The 23,510-nt window shown below is 32.8% G+C and overlaps 1 protein-coding gene across 1 annotated transcript in view; it reads right to left on the bottom strand.

Moving 5' to 3' along the window:
- Positions 1-2,929: 2,929 nt before the first annotated feature.
- The window catches only part of LOC129222264 (BTB/POZ domain-containing protein 2-like), a 28,086-nt gene continuing 7,505 nt past the window's right edge, over positions 2,930-23,510 (bottom strand). The window contains exons 2-6 of the mRNA XM_054856743.1: positions 15,110-15,937; positions 12,244-12,561; positions 10,714-10,801; positions 9,758-9,904; positions 2,930-3,700 (exon numbers count right to left, since the gene is read on the bottom strand). Coding sequence (XP_054712718.1) covers positions 3,542-3,700; positions 9,758-9,904; positions 10,714-10,801; positions 12,244-12,561; positions 15,110-15,897 — 1,500 coding nt within the window. The 5' untranslated portion in view covers positions 15,898-15,937 and the 3' untranslated portion in view covers positions 2,930-3,541. The remainder of the gene's footprint in view (positions 3,701-9,757; positions 9,905-10,713; positions 10,802-12,243; positions 12,562-15,109; positions 15,938-23,510) is intronic.

Here is a 23,510-nt window from a genome sequence, read left to right as displayed (position 1 = left end):
AGAGTCGACATCAATCTCAACGGAAAAGTTTTTCTATAATTAAATACCTGAAAAACTATTGGGGAAAAAAGCCAACACCATTTTTCTAAAAAAACGTAAATATAAAATACTACAAGCCATAATAATTTGAATAATTTCCATGTTTAAGCTTATGAAAAAAATAATGTAGCTATATATATCGCTTTTACTGTACCTTACTGTCAGCGGTATGTATGTTTAAAATCACTGTCACAACTTTCATGAGAAACAGTAAAAACGTCAAACACAAAACTGAGGGGACCGAAAGATTTTTTCACGGTAGAAGAATTGTATTAAATTGCAGCGCACTGTCCAGACCATTGTTTTTAGTTTTAAAATGTAAGTATTTGTACTTACTTATTATTATATAGATTGTATACCATTTTTTGTTCTATTCTCTGGGAAAATAAAATGTTACTTTTGTATTATATTTTTAATGATGCTTAAATATCTAACTTTAACTAAATGCATATTAAAAATTTTATTTTAATCCAATCTCTATTATATTCTCTATTCATGAACTAGTTTCAAAAAATAATGAGTCTTAAAATGCTCTTCCTTCTAATTGAACTATATTTTTAACAGTTCAGACTAATTTATAAATTGATAAGCATGGCCACTTTTGAACTAAACCCCAAGTGTGAACATTTGTCAAAGGTTATTTTATATGCATGTATGTTGAGGAATTTGATGAAACGTCAATGATTAAGCACATGCGACATATCACAGGTGTCGGAAGTAGCTTGGATTAGTATGGCTAGATAAAATCGTAATAATTATGGCAAACTGGTGAAAATCAACAGGAAACATATCCTTTTTCTTAGTATAGCAATTGCTATTCCTGCTATACCAGTTGTGGGGCCACTGGCAAAAAGGAATAGTAGGATGTTTCATTCAAAAAATTTGCTTTCAAAAGAAAAGTTACCAATGTTTACAATGGAGAATCAAATTATTTTTAAAATCAAAAAATAATTCATGCTGGTTTTTGCTTTTTTATTAGGTGAATTTTAAAGCATTTTTTCAGCTATTTTTATGGGTTCTTTCAAACAATTTGCTATAGGCAAAATTTTACTTTACACAAAACCACCTCCATAAGAAGAGCTGAAAATAATGACATAGATTTAATATTCTTAAAAGTAACATTTATTGCACAATAGCACCTTTTATTTTACATATTTTCTTGCATTTTAGTGGAATAAAATGCTATCACTTACATCCACACATTTCATTTATATGCAATAGGAAGTTGGGAATAACATAAACACATGTTTTTAATGAGTATAAGACAAGACAAGCATATACACAGGCAGCACTTTTCAAAAGAAAAAAAAAGATTTCAAGCAAGTTATTGAAAACCTAAAATTATGCACTTTGTTGAAGTTGTAGCAATTGTTGGACATTATCAAAACTTCTTTGGAATGATTTTACTATAAATACAATACAAAATCTGTTTTGCAACATTTTATACTAAAATAATTATAATAAAAACATAGATTTATGATTTTGAAGTATGTATAAAGAAAAGTAAACAGGTACAATCCTTTTTACAAATCATCAATTTACAAACACTTGCGATGCTATGAAAAAATGGCTAGTCCCAAATGTATACCTATCAATATACTTTTTTTTTTTGTATTCATACATATCATAAATTGAATATGTTTCCCTTTTTGCATACTTATTTTTTTTTTCTTTGAAAATAATTTTTCATTTCATTATTAATGTTTAAAAAGGTAAATTAGGGGCTATATCATCCAGAAATAATTCAATACCTAAATATAAACATATATGTCATAAGCAGATATTCACTATATTATTTTTTTACTAGTACTTTTCAATAGAAAACTTACTTAAAAATTGCACTGATTAGATATTTAGCAAACAAAAACAAAGTATTTTTCAAATTTCTAAGAATATCTTTCTTCTAGAACTTTACAAACAACAATCTTTATTTAGGATGATATATATTTTCTGAATGAATAATAAACATATCTCAACTAAGCACACACAATTAGTACAAAAAATCACCAGTTTTGTACTTGTTTTTAAATATTTATTGATATTTACATATTTAAAATCTTTCAGTTCAAAGACACAAAGTTGGGAGGTAAAATAGGATACAAAAATAATCAGAATAACATAGAACAAGCAGAATTCTCTGTCATGTCTGGGGATAGTAACAAACCAATTCCCTGTATGAACATGCTTATGCAAAAAAGCATAAATATATCAAACATCAAAACTCTGCAAAAAAATTTCTAAAAAGGGATTCAAAACGATATGTTTTACCTACCTGCTACCCTCACCCTGAAAAAACACTACTTTCAGCATTTCCATATTAAAAATATGAAATAAAAATTTTCACTCCATTTTCTATAAAATGCAATAAGACAATAGAAAATCATTCAGACAACTTTTCTAATTCTGAATTTATTTGACTTGCATGTTTTACAAATAACCAATTTCATTAAATGCAAAATTAAAAAAAAAAAAATTCCCTTTGTTTGACAAGAAAAAACTATACTTATAAAAAACCACTAGAACGGTGGCAGATTTACAGGTTTGGCGGCCCCTCTAGCAATTCATTTTTGCGAGACCCACAGAGATTAAAAGAACTACCTTAAAATAACTTTCAAACACCTTTTTGGATCCCCCATTTTTGGGGCTCCTCACAGTTATAACATGGTAAATTGGCCACTACACTAGGAGAAAAAAAAGTTTATTTCCAAATGTCATTTATTAAAAAGGAAAACAAAGCTCTATAGAATTTTACTAAATCACCGAAGTGCATTTCGCAGAATAGTCTCTGAAATTGGGAAAATATCCAAGTTTTAAAAATATTCAAGAATTATCATTGCAAACTTGAATAAAGTTATATATATATATATATATATATATATATATATATATATAGTTTTACAATTCAGTGTTCCACAATTTATTCACATTACCAAAAACTTGCAAACTGTTTTTTCTCTAACACATATTATGGATGGGAAGATTTTGGTATTTATCAATAATTTTTTATTGTAAAGTAACATTTATATTTTGTACGGGATATATATTTAAATATACCTCTAAAATACAGTTCAAGTTTATGCATATATTTTTTCATGTGTTTGAGGATTTAAATTTCACATTTTTCTTAGTTCCCTGATTTCTCTTGATTTTGCCATGATAGTACCCTGATTTTCCTAGAATTATAATTTTCTCCCAGAAGTCTTGGCATTTCAATGATGGGCATCTTGATACTCAATTATAGTACACCATTTATTTATTTTTTTAAGAGAAGTACGCATACAGCAACTGAAAATAACATTAGCAAATACTACTTTATTTGTGTTCTCACATTTTTGAATTTAGTTCATTTTTATGAACTTTTCAATATTCTCCAAGAGTTCATTAAAAAAAATTCTACTGCATAGCATCAGTAGAACCTATGTAACACTTTTAATTTTGTAGCTTTATTAAGTAATAACATCAATTGATTGCATACTGACAATGAATAGGATGAAAAAAGGAATCAAGTATAAAATATTATTTCTGGAATTTGGCCATCTTCAACGGAAGTTCCATTGTTGTTTCCAGCAGCGTACGTATAAAGGAAAGTGACTTTTCCTCCACTAGGGCAATCTAAAGTTATTTTCCTTAATCCCTTTGTTCCATAGTGTGAATCTGGTCCCTGAATTTAATTAAACAAACAGTAAAACACGAATCACTAATAAATAACAGTAAACAGATAAATCAAATGTCATTAAAAATCTTTAAAATGTTTTAGTTGATATTTTATGTTTCAGTGTATGAATTCAGTGACCATTACGCAAAAATCCCACTATACTTTTCAAGTTGCAGTCCCTGCAAATTAGTTTTTCCACAGTAAATTTACATGCCACAATAATCATTTTCACACTGCTGGGATCAAAGTGACCAACTGACAAAATATAGGACATTTTTTGAAAACAAATATAGGACATATTTTGAAAAAATATAGAATTTATAGGACGCCAAAAAAATGATTAAATTTTGCATACACTTCATAAAAAAGTTACTTTTTAGTGCCACTGATAAAAAAGTATGTATACAAAAATTGTTAGACACACCATATTGATTCTTAACTGTCCGAATATGAAAATTTAAATTTCTCACTCATAAAAAAAAAAAAATGATAATATTATGGGAAATAACAATTTATTTCAATAAAAAATTAAAATGGTTTAGCAACAAATTACATAGAACTGCGTGACTTTTTTAAAGCAGCTTTTAATTTTTTTTTTATTAACAGCGTCTATTATGGCTTTCCCAGCCTCAATGTCAATCATGCATTTACATTCGAGTCCTAATGTTTAATTTCGTATTCCCCTTTTTTCCTTCTTATTTCTTCCAGAATTTTTTTCTTTCTGTTCTTTATATTTCAAGTGTGCTGCTTTGCACAACTGTGTAATTTTTTTAAAATTTACATCAACATTTTCCAGTGTTTTACTAACAAGGAGAGGTTACGGTCTCGGAAATTCAGATCGGGATGAGATTTGGTAGATTAGTAGTATCCCTTAAGGGTACTCTCAGGGTAAAGTAATAAAGCGCACTAGCCATGAAATTCCGAGAAAACAGCCTTTAAACATTTACGCGCAATTTATAAACTAGTAGAGATTGTTCGTAAACAAGCGCCCGGTGGTCATGTGGGCAGCGCTCTGGGGTTCCATGCGGCCGATCCGAGTTCAAATCCACTGCAAGTTTCTTTTTTGTTCATTTATAAAGTGACTATTACCGCTTTTTGCAGTTTGAATTGAAGGTAATACTTAATTTTAAAAATATGATGTATTTTTAATGTGTGATGGTACATTAAATTTCTATTTACTATTCTCACAAACAAGTGATTACACATTTTTAGATATTATAAACTTTGACAAAATAAATGATTTTTGCAATAAATGCATAATCAGTTTCTTTGTGGATGAGTAAGAAGAATGTTGTTTTATTTGCACATAAGCAGGTAGTCAAATTTTAAAAACCCTAACCGCACTTATCGAGCAATGGTTTTGCTCCTTGATTCTGTTATTTGTAAATTTGTCGTCTGCTGTATTTTACATTGAATATTCAACTCTTTATTTTCCATCTATTATCGTCAGCAATGTTCATGTTTGTTTTCATCATTAAATTTATTTATCATCTGTGCTGTATATTAGACTAGAAAATTCTATACCGTGAAAAAGGATTGGAGTTTCTTAAATATTGTGAATCGAAATGGTCGGTTATTGAATTACTTCAATTGAAACAAACGTTGAAACGAATAAAATCTGTTAACAAAATGGATAAAAATTCATTGCACAGTGAAATGTTGAAGCAGAGATTAAAAGATGCTGTCGTTTATTACGAGAGCTTGCTTACTGAAAATCATTTGATTGCATCAGAATCATATCAAGTTCAATTTCTCGCGTCCATTTTTATAGACAGGTAAAGAATTTAATAAAACGTATATAAAATTGCGCGTATCTCGTTGAAAATAATAGAAATGAATACCCGTGAAGACTGCATAAAATACAATCAATTGTCCATCATCAACTGTCATCGCCAATTTTTGATAAAATGATTCGATATGCCTGGTATCAGGGTTGGCCGAATTGGACCCAATTGGGTTGGACCCAATGGGTTTTTTTGAAAAAACCCATTTAAAAAAACCCATTATTTAGCCCACTTTCGGGTTTTTTAAAATTTTGTGAGAAGTTTTTAAAAAATTAATTAATTTAAATACTTTCACAATTTAAACTTCTTTTTTATTTGTTCTTCACCACAGACAATGAACACAAAAAATGAATTTTGAGCTTTAATAGTATTTCTTAACTCTTAACGGCATTAAAAATATACTTCAAATATTTTAAATAAATGTATTTAACTTTTTTCTTTAACTGGTCGATAAATAACTCAAATTATCTTGACCAAGTCCTGTCACGTCTGATTTTCTCAATATTTGTAGATTGTACAGAGGAAACTAATCTAGTTAAAAGGCTTTCATGTACATTATTTTCTGCTAACCAACACGTCACAAATCTCGAATAAACACAATGTACATTTTTTAGAAATAAACAGATTTTTCAAACGGTCTACAGAAAATAGAACAGGTACAGTATTTTCATTATTTTACAAAAAAGTTTAATATTTCTTACCCTGTACACAGAAATAGAAAAACAGGCAACATAAAATTCAAAGAAATGTCTTGATTAAGCTGGAATTCAGTAAAAAGGGATTTAAACTAATTGAGGTTCTACAGTGGTTTTGCATAACAAAATGAAATACTATAAAGTAAAATGCAAAAAAAAAAAAAAAATGTAGTAATTAAAAACGAACAATAGAATTTATCACTCGAGAAGTAACTTTGCCTTAACTGTTGGTAATAATGAAAATTAAAAAAATCTGAAACTTTAACATTCTTGGGTTTTTTCGTCTTTTATACTTTTCTTCAGAAAACTCTGAATTTTAACTAGTTTTCCAGCTTTTTACCCGAAGATAATTTTTGCACTTTGTCCATATACTTATGCTACAATATGCTACAAGTACCCCACATTTTCCCTAAAAAAAGACAAAAGAACCCACATTTCTTTTAAAAAACCCAACTTTAGTTGGGGTTTTTTGGGTTTTATTTAAAAAAACCCAAAAAACCCTGGGTCCATGGGCTTTTTTAAAAAAACCCGGGTTTTTGCCAACCCTGCCTGGTATGCTTCTAAACTTTCTGACAAAAGAGAAATTTTCCTGAATGTAAATGAAGTATGTTCCAACGACTCTTTTACAAAGAAATTGCTCCTGTAAGCAATCTTCCTTTATAAATTGTGCGAGATGTCAAAACAGTTTTTGTTTTCCATGTTTTTATGATAAATATCATTCTGGTGCATGTATATAAATAACAACTATATTGTTAAAAATCATCTATAAATTAAGCTCTACAGTGATTTTGTAGCCGTTGTAATTCAAATTTTAACTTGTATCGATTTAATTTATCTCCATTTTCTCTATTAAAGTGCTTTACGTGTTCAAAAATTTCGCATTATCTTCAATTCAAATTGCACAAAGCTGTAACAGTCACTTTATAAATGAACAAAAAAGAAATTTGCAGTGGATTTGAACTCGGATCGGCCGCATGGAACCCCAGAGCGCTGCCCACATGACCACCAGGCGCTTGTTTACGAACAATCTCTACTAGTTTATAAGTAGCGAGTAAATCTTTAAAGGCTGTTTTCTCGGAATTTTATGGCTAGTGCGCTTTATTACTTAGCCCTGACAGTACCCTTAAAGGATACTACTAATCTACCAAATCTCATCCCGATCTGAATTTCCGAGACCGTAACCTCTCCTTGTAAGTCTTTAAACACTATGAGAGCAACAATTGTGTCTAAAATCATGTTTGGTTGGTCACTAGCCACAATTCTTTTACTAAGCCTCTCTCCTTTTGGCCATAAGAGAAATTCGGGACAGCCTTTACAAGTTTGGTCAAATTAGATTAGTGCAGCTTTTCATCCTTCAAGTTAAAGATAAAATTCCAATACTTATTGACAGGGTTATCTGCTACATTCTTAGGAATATCTTCGTCATTGATGTACATTATAGTGTATCCACAAAAAAAAAAAAAAAAAAAAAAAATTGAATTTTGACATCTTGAATTTAAATTATGTTTTTCGCAATCACGAGTGTGTGTATGTAGGCTTGTGTGTGGGGGTATGTGTGTATGAGTGTAGGGGGGTATGTGTATGTAGGCATGTGTGTTTTTGTCTGTGCTGGCATAAGTGTGTGGGTAGTTGTGTGTATGAATGTGTGTGGCGGGGGGGGGGGGTGTATGTGTGGGTAGTTGTGTGTATGTGTATGTTTTTGTGTATGTGTAGGTGTCTGTATGCATGCGTGTGTGTAGTTGTGTGTGTAGGACATGGATGCAACCTGGAGACGGCTTTCGCTATAGGAGCAGCATCGTGAGGAGCCGGTCGACGGTGATGCTGCAGAGGGTGGTGGTGGGAAAATAAAATCAAAACAGTCAAATGAGAACAATAAGCAATCGTGATTGCTCAAAAAAATGTTTTCTCACCTTACACACCCCTTTATATTTTTCCTCTTAGTAAATTTTCACTAGTTTTCCCTTTAAGAGCTTGTTTTTTCATGAAGCATGGCATAACTTTCAATGAAAAGTCACATAACTTGTTATGCATAAGGTGTAGAGTTCCTCTGGGGTACCAAAAATACAGGATTTTTTTTGGAAATGTAGGATTTATAGGAAAATAGGATGGTTTCTGACCTTTTTTGAAAAATATAGGATTTATAGGAAATATAGGACGACTTTGATCCCTGACACTGTCAAATGTAAATGTTTGGTCAGATGAGAATTTTTGAAATAAAGACGTGTTTCTATTAGAATTTCATTTCTGGGGTGCCAAGTCAGTAGTCACATGAAGGTTTGAGCAGTAGTACTTAAACATGAAACAAAACATCATCTTAATTATTAGGTTTTAAAGTCAAAATTCAAACATTAACCACTAGATCTTCTACTCAACCCCATTTCAAGTAATTTAAATATCACTGAGGTCAGTTAACACAATGAAGAGGTGGTAATTTGTTAATCTTCCAGGGTTCGCCAATATTTATATATCAGTTGATATATATCACGATTTACATCCAATATTTATTTTAAAAGTATCATGATTCTTTGATATTTTCAATATTTATTTTTTCAACTACGGTATTTTCAATATAAAAATCATATTAATCATAATAATATTGTTCATTTATTATTAAAAATTATTAGTAATGTAACAATTTTAATTTATACTAAAAGGGCCTAATTAAATATTAAACATTGGTCAGAAAAAAGTAGAAATGTCTTATTGACTGTGCAGCGACTAATGCATATTTTTTATTTCTGAATCATAAAACTGTAAAACTAGCTAACAGAAAAAAAAAATAAATAAAGCAGCTTAAAATAACTCCATTAAAATTGATAAAATGTTAAATGAAATATTAAATGTAAATTATGAAAGAAACCTTAATTTTAAGTCTAAATATTGTAATAACAATATAAAAAAAGAAAGAGTGATTTAAGGATGCATTTATTATTTTGAAGACTTGAGTTTGTGCTGATTGAAAATATTGCATATATGGATGCCTCAATTGCCAAAATGAGTAACTCCACATTAAAGAAAAATAATCATTTCTGCTTTAATAGTGCTTAGCATGTGAATTTATATTAAAGGTTTTGGTTCAGTACATTTCTGACCATGTGATGGCAGAAAATGTAACACAAAAGCCTATTTACTGCTATGGATAACACCATCTTCTTCATAACTTTTCTCTACTTTTTGTTTTATGGAGTTAGTCAATTAGGTAAGTGGGGCCTCCATATATCAAAATATCTGATACATAACAAAATATTGGATATTTTCAAAGGTATCATGATATTTTCAAGCCCTGCTAACAGCAGAACCATGGCAAGTTAATGTTAAACTAAGGAGACCAAATTGGATACAGTCTAGTCCCTGGTATGAGGTAAGGACTAAGAGAGTTCATATGTTTTTCATAAAACAAACATGTATTTGAAAATGGATGAACTAGAATCAATTTAGTAAAAATCAAGGAAATATGTTTTGCATAACTGTTTAAAACTAAGAAAAAAGATAATTTATTTGATTTTTTTTTTTTTTAATTATTTTACTGAACATTACATGTAAAAGAGATTTTAAAAAAAAGAAAACTAAAGTTTAAATTTTACCTTTAGTGTGGCACAGGCTGTATAGTTATTGCTAGGAATAATTTCCACCGGAGTTTTAAACATAACACGGAATGTAGATGCAGAACCATCACAGCTGAAACTAGTATCATTTGAGCCAAGCAACTTGCCTGTCCCTGTGTGGATTATCTAGGGGGAAAATAAAAGTATTTTAATTTTTTTTCATAAAACAATAAGCAACTTGTCTTTAATTGGCCTTTTCTTAACTTACTATGTTTTAAAATACATTTAAAAAACACTGCGAAGAGCAGAGCTTAGTAAGAAAGTATAACTCACAAGTGCCTAAGGCTGGCTCTGTATATTTATCTTTTTAGATGAATAAAGAATCTTGATTTCTCAAAAAAAAAAAAAGAAAGACTAGGCAGATAGGCAATAAAGCAATTTTCCTGAAAGAATTTTCAAACTAAATTTCTAACATTGTATGCATCTTAGGTTTACGATAAAATACAATGCGAAAATTTCATTAAAAGGAATTCATATTTCAATCTTTGTTTTGGGGTTTCCCCCCTTCTCATGAGGGGGGGGGGTATTTGAAAAAAAAAATAAAAGCACCAGAGTTGGAGTCGGACGTTTCAAAATCCTGGAGTTGGAGTCTACCATCTTCCTTCCGACTCTGCATCCCTGCTAGGGATAGAGATCTTCATTTTTTTTAGTCCGAAAGCATTTGGAGGTAATTGTGTTTTTCTCTCTGTTTATACAAATAGTTGAACAAATTGATTAGTTTTTTTCTAAATTGTCAAATAAATTCTTTGATTCTATGTATTTATTATTTATTTATTTATTTATTTATTTTTTTTTTTTGACCATTCCTCCTTTTTACATTTTGTAAAAATTAAGAAGCTTTTTGTTCAGTCTCTTTTTGTTCAGCCAAATAGGTTTTTTGCAATTCAAAACGTCAAATAAGGTTTTAATTTGAATATGATACATGAAATAATTACCTGAATATTCACAGTGTAATCTGAAGGGCCATGTATCGATCCATAAAGACCAAATCCAACAACATATATTTTTCTATCAACCATGAATCTAATTTTGAAAAATTATAAAATGAGATTTTTTTTTCTTCAGAAAACCATATTTAATATCAATGCATACATAATACCTGCATATACATACATCTACTTTAACATTCAGGAGGATTATGATTCTAGAAAAAAATCTCATGAATAGATTAAAAAAAATTTACCACAAACAAAAGTATAAGTTTTATAATTCATAATACAATAAGAAATTGAGTTACATATATATAGAAAAACTAGTATGTTGTGGCCATCACAAAACTTAAGAAAGGTTTTAATCCAAGTTTTCTGTAACTTTGAAGTTCCAAACTAAGTCTTTTAGAAAAAAAAAAGTTCTGATTAGAACTAATATTTTAAATGTGCAAATATGTTTTCACCACTAAAACCACAAAAAAAATGCCTTACAAGTTACAAAAAAGTCTTACAAAGATAAACCTAGTTCAACAGAATCCTTGGCAAATTTGGAACTTTTCATATTGTTACTTTTAACCATTTTTGGGACAATCATATAAGTGAAAATACTTTAATGTAATTTATCTCTCACACTGTTTATTTAATTAAGTTGATAACTTTCGCAAATGAAGACAAAAATCATCCCCTTTGAGCGAGTCAAAATGAAATCAGAGCTTGCTTCTCTGTAGGTTCACTTTTCCAAATGTCATTTAAATTATAGCATTACGTCTTGAGATACAGCAGTTGCAATGTACAAGAAAGAACATTCAATTTCACCATCCCCATGGAGCTGTTGATGCAGAAATCAAATCATTCCCTGTACCCACCAATGTGCACAACCTGCAACCCACTGCAATGTTTTCGATCCTGTCTGGGCAGTTTAACATGTCGTCGTAACCATAATTTTACCATGAAATGGTCGTAAAATCCGAGGCAACTTAATAATATTACATGGCATAAGCTTGGGACTTCGAAAAACTGATACAACATCTGGAGTGTCATGAAATCCAAGTGTTGCAATAATGAGATTTGGCTGTAAATTTTTTTGCTTAATTTGAAAAATTGTTACTGTTTTTGAACACTCTCATTTGCATATATGCATGTATGTGTAAGAATATTTTGTCGAAAATAAATAAAAAATTAAAAATAAATTTATGCATACTAATAGAAATTCTTGATGAAGATTTGCAACTTCTATGTAACTAGGTTAGAATCACCTACATAAATAAGTTTTATATGGTTTTTAATACCATATACTTGTAGTTCACATTCAATAGATTTTTTATATAAAATATTAAATAGATAATATTGTTTTTGATCTTTTCCTACAAAATGCAGTTTTACTAAAAATATAAGACACTTTTGGACTCGAGAGCTTTGGACAGAACGGTAAAACCATGGTTTTTACTGCATGTCCAAAACCTTGTCAACCCAGATTACAAAGTCAATGGTTTTGACTCAATAAAATAACCACAGAAAAATTTCAAATTTTTTTACCGTATTCTGTCACTAGTACCACTATAGCCCCATCGGCTTTCCGACTGTTGGAAACGACAAACAGTTTGCTCTTTGCCAGTGATGCAGCAGCGAGGAATATCAGGAAAATTTATAGGAGGCTTTGGATTCACAGTGAAGTACAGAAATAGAGAAACAATTTCTTTATCTGTTAAGATATTTGCTTGAGCTGGTCCCTGCGCAAATTCTTCCACAGTCATTATTGGGAATCTTATTAAATGTAGAGCACGACCCAAAAGCATTCTAAGATTTTCAGGATTGACAGCAAGATTTTGGCGAATACTTTCTTGTTCTCCCCACCTAAAAATAAAAATATTAATAAACTTGAAATATTACTTTTTCTACCTCCACTCATTACATTTTCAATAAAATATATAAACATGATGATGGAAAATAATTCATGCTAACTGCAAATTAGAGTTCTTTATACTTAATAAAAGATTTCATTCTACTTTTGTAGATTGTTTCATAAAGGGTTCTCCTAGAACGTTTTGCACAGTTTTACAAAGTAATTTTGAGTTGTATCTTTCATTAGATCCTAAATTGCATGCATAATGATAAAATCCTTGGACCCCCCCCCCCCCTTAGAACAATTTATTTATATTATCCTTTGCTAAGAAATCCTAATAAATTAAATACACACTTGGCTTGAAGATAAAAAAAAAAAAAAAAATCTTTCACTGCAAAGGTTTCTTTATTTTGCCCCCAATCGACTGGGACTCAGTATGTTTGTACCAAGAAAAAGAATAGCCTTTCATATTCTGAAAAAGGATTTCAATTGAAAAATTCAGCCTCAAAGTTCTTGGCTGACTGAGAATTTGTCAATGTGGCCCTAGAAGTTAAACTTTCTTCAGTGAAAACATGATAAGTTCCACTGTGCTTGTTAATGAATGCCCACAGAAACATCTCTTGCTTTTCCTTCAAGAGCACAAAGGTTGAGTTAATGCTTCTAGCTTGATCTATCCACTTCAGATTGTGTGTGTATGTTCAAAATTTTCAAATGATTGGTTTTCTTCAAATAAAAGACTTTGTTGATAAAAAAAATCCATTCCTCCTGAATTATGCCTCTAGTGAATGTTGGTGGATTCCTAACAAACAGATCTTTGATAAAAAATGGGAAATGTGCTGAAAATTTCACAACTTTTAAGAAGTTATGATTGTAAGAGAGAAAAAAAGTTTAAAACTTAACTATGAAGAAAATTTATGTGCAATATGAAGCAAAAACTGACTGTTTTGCCACTGAGTGTAATAGGCTAGTGAGGGGACTTTCAGATATAGATTATAATGCATGGCTCAAAAGTCTTAATATGCATATCCTGGAACAAAGAAGAGTCAGAGGGGACATGACTCAATAGTTTAAATTTATCAAAATGAAAGATGTTAATGGGTTGAATTTCTGCACAGAAAGCAAGACGAGGGGTCATTGTTTTAAGCTATGTCATGGCTTAAGCTTAAGTTATGGAAGTAAGCATACAAAATTATCGTTTACAGGATTCAATCATTAGTCAGGCAGAAAATGTTATTGATCTGGGTATCTTAATAAATCAGGACTTCAAGTTTAGTCAACAGTGCAGCATTGCAAGTAACAAAGCCAACAGAATGCTTGGGTTTATCAATAGATCTATTTCAAACAAATCTAAGAAGGTTCTTCTGCCTTTATATAGGAGTTTAGTTAGACCCCATTTGGAGTATGCTGCACAGCTTTGATCGCCTTATCTGAGGAAAGATATTTGTGTATTGGAAAGGGTTCAAAGAAGGGTAACTAGACTAGTAAGAAGATTTTCAGATTTAGATTATGATACCAACTCTTAATATGTATAGCCTGGAGCAAAGGAGGATCAGAGGGGACATGATTCAGTTGTTTAAATTTATCAAAATGAATGATTTTAATGGATTAAATTTTTGCACTGAAAGCAGGACGAGGGGTCATTGTTTTAAACTATTCAAATCTCAGGCTAAACCTGGAAATAAAGAAAAACTACCAGTTTAGTAGGGTTGTGGGCACTTGGAACAGCTTACTGGAAGAGGTGGTAATGAGCAAGGGGGTGGATAGCTTTAAGAAGGCCATTGATCTTCATTGGGAACTAACAAATCGACTAGGACCAGCCTAGCTGGGCCAAGAGCCTGTTGCTGGTCGCCACATTTGTATTTGTACAAGGAAAGTAAAGAGTACTCCTCCTTATGTCTATTGAAAATTAAAATTTTAATCTGGAACAAATTTCACGACAATCCGAGTTTTCAGTAATTCGAGGTGGCGTGAGCCCCAATCACCTTGGATTTTCACGACTCTACTGTATATCACTAAAAAAATAACAAACGTTGTTTGAGTTATGCCATCCAAAGTGCCCCACCAGGCGGAATAACATGCCCCACCTGTAGGGCACGTTGGTCCACTTTACGAGATTCCATTAAAAAATTAATATAAAAAAAGTTTATCAATTCAAAATTTCAAAAAAAAATCTGTGGTGTTGAGAAGTTTTTAGAGAAACTTATTATATAAAATCGAACTGCTCATTAAATTTTTTGATGAGATAAAAAAATGAAAAGTAAAAAAGCGGACCAACGTGCCCCACCTCCCATAAAAATAAAAAGGTTTTTTATAACATGCTAGACTTTTTGAAAGAGGTTCAAAATCAAAAAAAGAAACCCAGCCTGCTGTTTTTGGCCCAGCTAACATTTGATAGTCTTGCAAGATTCAAGAAAAAAAGTCATTAAATTTCAGTCAGTCACTTTACTTATTGCAGACAGATAAGTTGTATTCCCCCAACATAATTATTTCATCTGATACAAAACCAAAGTTTACTCAGTTAAAAGAAATAGAAGATAAGTATCAAGCATGAGAACAAACCTGGTAATGGCAGTGAATAATTTGGCTTCTCTTATTCTCAATGTATCACGTTCTAGTACAACACACAAAGTTTCATGATCAATATCGGTGAAACCTTCAGCTGCTAAAGCTTCTGAGGTGTGCTTATCAATTGTCTCCAAGCATAAAGCAGCTAATTGTGGTTCATCAAACAGCCTTGCTTGAGTTAACAGCATGAAAGCGTTATCACTACTTAAGTTTGACTTTAAGAATTCCACACAAGCTTTTTCCAGAGCAGGAACTGCATACTTTTTAGCAGTATACAACGTCATCATGACTGTTTCTGGTCCTATCTGAACCTCATCCGAGTACAAGAACCTCAGCAGAGCTAAAAACGCTGCAGGTTCAACATCAGGAAGTTCAATTTCGTCAGATGTTGTTGCCATTGCACCATTGAACATAGCATCAAATACAGCACTTCCAACAGATAATACAAACTTGTGGGCTGGTATTCTTTGCTGTTGGGCACCCTTGCCAACGATGAAATGCACATCACTCAGTATCTCTTTATTGAATATAAATGCTAAACGATCCTTGACGGTGAGGCGAGATGCTTGCCAGTTGAACATGATTTGACCAGAGTAATTGACAGCGCCATTCCCTGAAGATGACTGGGTAGAGCTGGGGGACACGTCATCGGTAGGTCTTCGACTGCTCGAATTTTCCCTGTCTCTATGATTTCCAGGGATATTAACAGGTAGTTCTTGAACTTCAAGAGGACTTAAGTGTGTCCCATTGCTGGGAGTGGTCCTCGGTACACCAGATGACATTCTCGATTCTTTATAGTTCCTCAAAAGTTTTCTTTCAAGCCTACAATGAACACAAATCAAATTCAAAATTTATGCACACATTATAAATATGTACATACTTTGTTAAAAAAAACTTTGAAGAAAAATTACAACGAGCTCGAAGAAAAAATATACATATACCGTATTACCTTGCATTAACCGGCATGCCGGAAAAAAGCCAGCATGCCGGGAAGTACGATTTTCCGCGCATGCCTGATAATTCGAGGTTTATTTTGCAACAAAACAAAAGTAAATTTCCCCATTCAGTTCCAATCAAAAAGCAAAACCACTGTAAGGAAAAATAAATAAATAAATCCAGACAGTAACCTTCTTTCAAAAAAATGTTCATTGCATAAATATGTGCTTGTTATTTATGGTAGGTCATTATTAATGGATTTAATTATATGCCAATAACAGGGTTGCCAACTGCTCCGCATTTTTCGGAGTTGCTCCGCAAAAGTGGCAAAGCTCCGCAAAAAAGTTATTTTGCTCCGCATTTCCCAGCCGAACATTTTCAAGCTTATATTTAGCTATTATCATGTCAAAAATAAAAATATTGGAAATTAAAGATGCTTATACTCAAAGATTGAAAAAGTGTTTGAAGCTGTTTTATAAATAATTATTTTTATAATAGTGCTTAAAAGGATTAATAAAGCTCTAAAACATTTTTAGATAAGTGGTTTTAGTTATTTTTATTGATTTTTATACAAAATACTGAAGTGCTCCGCAAATTTTCAAATTGCTCCTCAAAATCATCACACATGCTCCTCAAATTATTCCTCCAAGGTTGGCAACCCTGCAATAAAGTAATCAATTCAGAAGCAATCATTACTATGATTTGTTCATAATTTTTTGAAGTAAATTATTTTAGGTTCCTTTTAGAGAGGTAAGTTTAATTTTTATTCTTTGAATAGCTATGGTAAATTCTTTAGCACTAACTTACTGCTTAAATTCTTACTTAGTTTTAATTTAATTTTTATAAAATTATTCGTTATGAAAGAATATTTTTCTTGTTAAAATAAATGACATTGTTAGTAAATATTTTTACAAAATAAAACTGTTTATCATGACTAATAAGATATGTATAGAACTTACATTCATTTTTAAGCTGAAGATATATTTTTTATAGTATTAATTTATTTTTTCGTAACCTCGATTTTTCTGGCATGCCCGGAAAGGACCAGGCAAGTGTTATTGAAAATCTGGTGACCCCCGAATTTTACGTCATGCCAGATAATGCAGGGTAATATGGTATTTATATATATTTCTTTATTGATAAGAAGATTTTCAAATGAGAATCCAAAGAATTTTCATTCTATGGATTTTCAAATTTTTTAATGACGTCATTTTATTTACTAAGAATACACTGTTCTGCACTTACTACAGAATTACACGAATAGTGTAAAAATAAAAACAATTGAAATAGGTAGCAATGAAAAGAACATATTGAGATTTCTTTCAGCTGCTCTTGTATCCCAGTTATTGAAGTATGCGGCCTTAAAGTCTACCAAAATTTTAAGAAAAGTCGCCAAATTTAAAGATTTAGCGCGAAATTTAAGTAAAATATGACTTCACTGTCTGTGTTCTGCAGGACACCCATCTGCAAAGCTTGTGTATGATGTCTTCTACTTCTCACCAAAACTTGTTAAATTTTGTGACTTTTCTCAAAATTTTGAGACTTTAAGGCCTCATATTTTGATAAGAAGGACATGAGGGCAAATAATTTATACACTCAAGAACATTGAAAATAGCGCCCCATGAAAGAAGAAAGGTACAATCGCGAAATTTTGCATATAAGAAGAGTGACATCTCATAAGCAAATGATCCAAGTTTGGTGTCAATGCGCATGACCGCTTACCCTACAGTATCGGTGCAAGCAGGAAAAAGGTGCTATATAAACCAGTGCATAATTAGGGATTTATAAATGTTACGATTACATCACGATTGTTGGAGAACCTTAATGAATGAAGGATGCCAGGTCAATTAGTTAGAAAGCGTTTCTTACAATTAAGCGAGTTTGAGAGAGGTTTGATCATCGGCATGAAAATTGTAGGCTGGTCGACGAGCCGTGTTGCTGCTCAGGTGGATTCTTTGGAGCGTTCCGTTAGAAACTGTTGCAGGCAGTGGACACGAGATGGTACCCACGTGCAAAAAAAGGGTCTGGAGCGACCAGGAAGTTGACGAGGAGAGATAATCGAAGGATTGTGCGACACTCACTCGTGGATCCAGCAGTGACTCGTTCCACCATACAAGCAGACATACAGGTAACAGTTGTTCCTCGAACCATTTCTGAACGTCTTGCGGCACTGAATCTGCAGTCCAAGAGCCCTTTTCGCGTACTCCCTTCTCTACCAAAGCATAAGCAACTCCGTCTACAATGGTGCAGAGCCAGAGCGATGTAGGATATCACCGACTGGCAAAAGGTGGTGTTCAGTGATGAATCCTGGTTTGTTTTGGATCAGATGATAACCGCGAACGGATGTATAAGTGCCAAGCACTTATACATCCGTAATACATCCATATATCCGTATCTGTAGTACGGATGTATCCGTAATACATCCATCCGTTATACATCCATAAGTGTTCAAGCACTTTAAAATGAAATTTATTTTTTCAAGTACTCTTCTTTTTTTTTTTTGGAACGGATGTATAAGTGCCCTGGCGAAAGGTACCATTCAACCCATTTTATCGCACTATACACTGCCCGAACAGCGAGCATAATGGTCTCGGGGGCCATAGCCTATGATAGCCGACCCACTCTAGCTGTGGTACGTAGAACCATAACGGGCCAGCGTTATTTTGTTATTTTAATGACATTCTGCAACCACATGTAGGACCGTTCCTAAGTGGTCTCCCAGGGGCATTTTTCCAGCAAGATAATGCTCGCCTGCATACAGGTAGAGTTGCTTAAGACTTCTTACGTCCTTTTGAGACTCTTCCATGGTCAGCCCGCTCCCCCGACTTATCCGCAATAGAGCATGTATGGGATCAGCTGAAACGCCAGATGCTGCCGTACGTCTCTGTGCAAGATTTATAAGTGGCTATTCAAAATTTGGGGGTCCATCTGCCTCAGGACATCAGACATTTAATTAGCTCAATGCCGGTTCGTGTTACGGCATGTATAGCAACAAAAGGGGGTCCAATGTGCTATTGAAGTAGCACTGTATTTATCTCATTTCTTAGCCTGTATTTGTTTAATTGTCTGGATTTTCGGATCAAGTGTCTCTCTCCCCTGCATTTTTATGTACATTAAATTGCACTTCAATCCAATGCTTCCTTCTTGGGGCGCTATTTTCAATGTTCCTGAGTGTATGTCCTATAATATGTTTTACTCTCTATACTCTTTCAAGTACTACTTATTAAAATTTTTCTCCTAATTACACAATCATATGGTTTTCTGGTTAGGAGCAAAGTAACTAAATAACAGCATACAACCTTTATTTAAGTTAAGACACATAGATAATTAAAAAGTAAGTAATAAGTATTACAATCAAGTACTACAATTAACTCTATTTAAATTTGTAAAGAATCTAACATGAATAGTTCTTTTGTTAGCTTTTCCCAGAAAACCTTTTACCTCAGATACAATTTAAATACTATTGCAGCTACGTGAGAGTGACAAGTGAAATGACTGCAAGATAAGCAGGAACTAATGTAGAAGCATAGGCGGATTTAGGACCGAGTTCCTGGGGGGGGGGGGGGGGGGGGGGCAGGTTTCTTTTTTTTTTAATTTCTTTCTTTCTTTTTTTTTTTTTTTGTGCAATATTAGTTGTAATCAAGGCAGGGTTTAGACTTTAATATGGCTCAAAGCTATTTCAGGTTTTGGGTCTCATTTGTACGGGACAACTTTTCTGTAGGTGGCAAAAAAGGTCCTTTTATAACACCCCCCCCCCGGTTGTTGTTTTCCTGTAATACATAAAGTCCATACATAAGGTGTGATACATGCCTTACTTTTTTTTAATTATTGATGTGTTGCTCGATGTTCTTTCGAATTGAACTTAAGAGGGGAAATGGCATCCCTTTTAAGTGGGGTATAGAATATCTCTAATTTTAGAGGGTCCGGGGGTTTCTCCCCCAGGAGGAATTTTTGTAAAATCAATATGAAATTCTACATTTTGAAGCCTTATAAGGGGTAATTGGAACTACAAAAATCTCGGGAAAAAAATAGGCAAACACACTTTTGCAAATTACAATAATACACAATAAAAATTGTTTTTGGGTCGATAAATAAATGACAGCAGTCCACAGAGAGAAAAAGGAAGGGAGAACAGATGATTATACATTGTTATTTGCTTACATCGGCTATCGGCTTAATTCAATTAGTTTTTGATCATGCCTCCAACCCACCCACAAATCCTACAACAATGAATTAAATCCAAAATGATCAATAGTAAAAATTGCTTCAAAAGAAATTGTGTACAGATTTCGAAAATAGGTAACAAGGGAGTAACATGCTGCCCATTTGGAGAACTCATAATTTATCCACTTGATAAGAAATAAAATTGGTGTACACTTTGCTTAGGAATTTCAAAGACTGATCTAATTCTTTTCGAGGACCCGAGAACAATTAAGATTATTTAAGGCACTTCATTTGCCCTTTCTAGTCTCTGAAATTTAGTACTAGATTGTATAGTTTTACAGTATTGTTCTAACTTTATAAGAGCAACTGTTTTAGTTTAAAATAAAGGAAAAAAAACTATAGATTTTCCATTACACCAACTTTTTTTTTTCAGTTACAAGTAGTGCAGAAAACAAAAAGGAATAGAAGTAGTGTAATTTTTTTTTTTCGGGCTAAACAGATTAACAATATGCAGTAGAAGTAAATAAAAACAAGCAGTACAAAATAATTTCCAAAATACAGCATTCAGGATTAAATAAACAGCAAGATATGAAACATGTGAGTCACAAAAAATTATCTCAAGTAATATGTCACAGAAACGTGATAACCATGAATTTTATGTTTTTGCTGCAGGATATGGCAAGGAGCAGAATTTGACACATTTCTGCATTCCCCCCTACCCCTCCCATTTTTTATAAAAATTAAAAAAGTTATGATTTGTATACACACTTGTCCTAATTTTCAAGCACTTTAAAATGAAATTTATTTTTTCAAGTACTCTTCTCTTTTTTTTGGAACAAATCATGAAATTTTCGGGAGTTGCTTAATTCCTCAACAAAGTGGGCCCTTCACAAAGACGGATACAAGAGAGGAGCGGTGGGGGCGATCTCCCCCTCCTTGAGCCGAGGTACAGGAAATTTCTTCAGGTATATTTACGATATTAAAGTTCCAAAAACGCAATTTTACAATATCTTCGATGGAGTAAAGAGAAAGGGAATTCTTTCCCAAAATTCATGTCTTGAAAATGAAATCGTAGTCCCTCACTCAGTGGCGGATCCACGGGGGGGGCTAAGGGGGCTATAGCCCCCCCCATGAGGTCTGAACTTACACTAGATAAAATCGAAATTTCAGAGATTTTTAATACTGCAATATTGTTACATGTTTAAGTTTGTATTATATTTAAATAAATATAGAAGCACTATCAGTGGCGGATCCACGGGGGGGGGGGGGGGGGGCTAAAGGGGCTATAGTCCCCCCCCCCATGAGGTCTGAACTTACACTAGATAAAATCGAAATTTCAGAGATTTTTAATACTGCGATATTGTAACATGTTTAAGTTTGTATTATATTTAAATAAATATAGAAGCACTATGTAGAGCGGCGTATACATGGGGGATGGGAGAGGGCATAAGGGACTGTAGCTTCTTCTCTCATTTCGTCAAAACTTACGACAGATTAAATTGTGATCTGCAATGGCACGGAACGGCTCAGAGGGAATAATTTCATTCTGCGATCGAGGTATTTTTTAATCTGAAAGTTAGCCGTAATATATTTTACATCATTCCAAGGCTAAGGGAGCTATAGCCCCCCCCCTCCTCTCCCATAAGGTCAAAATTTACACTAGATAAAACCGAAATTTCGAAGATTTTAAATACGTCAATACTTCTGCGAATTACAAACATGCATTATATTTTATTAAATATGCACACTATATACGGTGGTTTATTAATGGCGAGTTTGGGGTGGGGGGGGGGGTAGTAAGGGGACTGTGACCCCTTCTCCCATTTGGCTAAAACTTACAACAGATTACAATGCGATTTGTAATTTCATGGAAAGTCTTCGAGACAATAACTTTGTTCTGCTATCGAGGTTTTTAATCTGAAGTTATTACTTTCCAATTAACGCCGTCAGTGGCGAATCTATGAGGGGGGGGGCAAGGGAGTATAGCCCCCCCCTACCTCCATGAGGTCAAAACTTATACTAGATAAAACTGAAATTTTATATTTTTTAATACTGCACTACTTATGGATATTTTATGTTTGTATTATATTAAATTAAATTTATACATTTCACTGGCAGATCTATGCGGGGGGGGGGGGCTAAGGGGGTCTATAGTATCCCCTTGAGGTCAGAACTTACACTCGATAAAATTTCAGTTTTAGATATTTTTAATACTTTAATATTTTTACTAAGTTTGTAATATTTCATAAAATTTATACAGCTTCAATGGTGGATCTGTAGAGCAGTGGGGAGGAGGGGGAGGTGCTAAGGATACTATAGCAACCCTTACCATTTGGTTAAAAATTACATTCATAGAAAATGAAATTTCAGCGATTTTCATTACTGCACCACTTTTGTAAACTTAAGCTAGGATTATGTTTACTAAATTCTCTTCCTGTCAACTGACACCACTGTTCTTTCTTTGAAGCCCGCGACATCCAGAATGAAAACCTGTCGTTCACTAATCCTTTTCAAAACGTTTAGGCAGTAAATTAAGCAAGTGTACTAAGCAAGCCGGAGAGGACGATACATAATGGCTACTGACAGGTATCATCAGGAGCAGGTATGGTGCATCCCTATTTCCGCGGAAACCGATAATAGAGTCCCTCCCACTGAATTAGGAATATGCAGTCGGACTAGAAAAAAAGCAATAGTTCCTTTCTGTAATGTTGAATTGCTGACCATGTGTCTCGTTAGGACTTATGTTTATTGTAAATGAACTCTTAATAGGCTGTTTCTGCCCAGAGACAACATTGAGTACTCCTCTTTTGAACAACCAGCAATAGCACAACGAAGTAGTAATGCTCATAATATGCTAAGGTTACTGATAAGGAAACACCAAGAGCGAAAATTTAGTTAAAATAATAAAAGGTGGAAAATTGTGGAAAAGTTTTTCTGGGACGCGGCATCGGTTGTCGCAGTATTGAACTGTTGTTTTAACGAATTGCTTGTATTAAAATTCATACTTGGATTCTTGGTTTTTTCACACTTGGAAGTTTTGTTAAGAAACAAATGTGGCGATTTTGTTGGACTGGCGCTTTAAAGGGCGGGCGCAAAATTGGTGTTTGACTTGATTTATTTCGCAATTGTTTTGATATTTTAAATATAAGTATTGTCGAGTGAATATGAAGCGTCGACTTACAGATTATTTTAGTAAAAGCAATACGCATATAACTGATGATTTCCAAGGACACGATGGAGTTAGTATCGATAAAATACCATCAGATTCCAAACAGCCGTGTTCTAATAATGGACT

Source organism: Uloborus diversus, chromosome 5 (assembly GCF_026930045.1).
Source record: "Uloborus diversus isolate 005 chromosome 5, Udiv.v.3.1, whole genome shotgun sequence".
Taxonomy (NCBI): Eukaryota; Metazoa; Arthropoda; class Arachnida; order Araneae; family Uloboridae; genus Uloborus; species Uloborus diversus.
The sequence above is the reverse complement of the archived record's forward strand: the minus strand, read 5'-3'. Positions and strand labels throughout refer to the sequence as shown.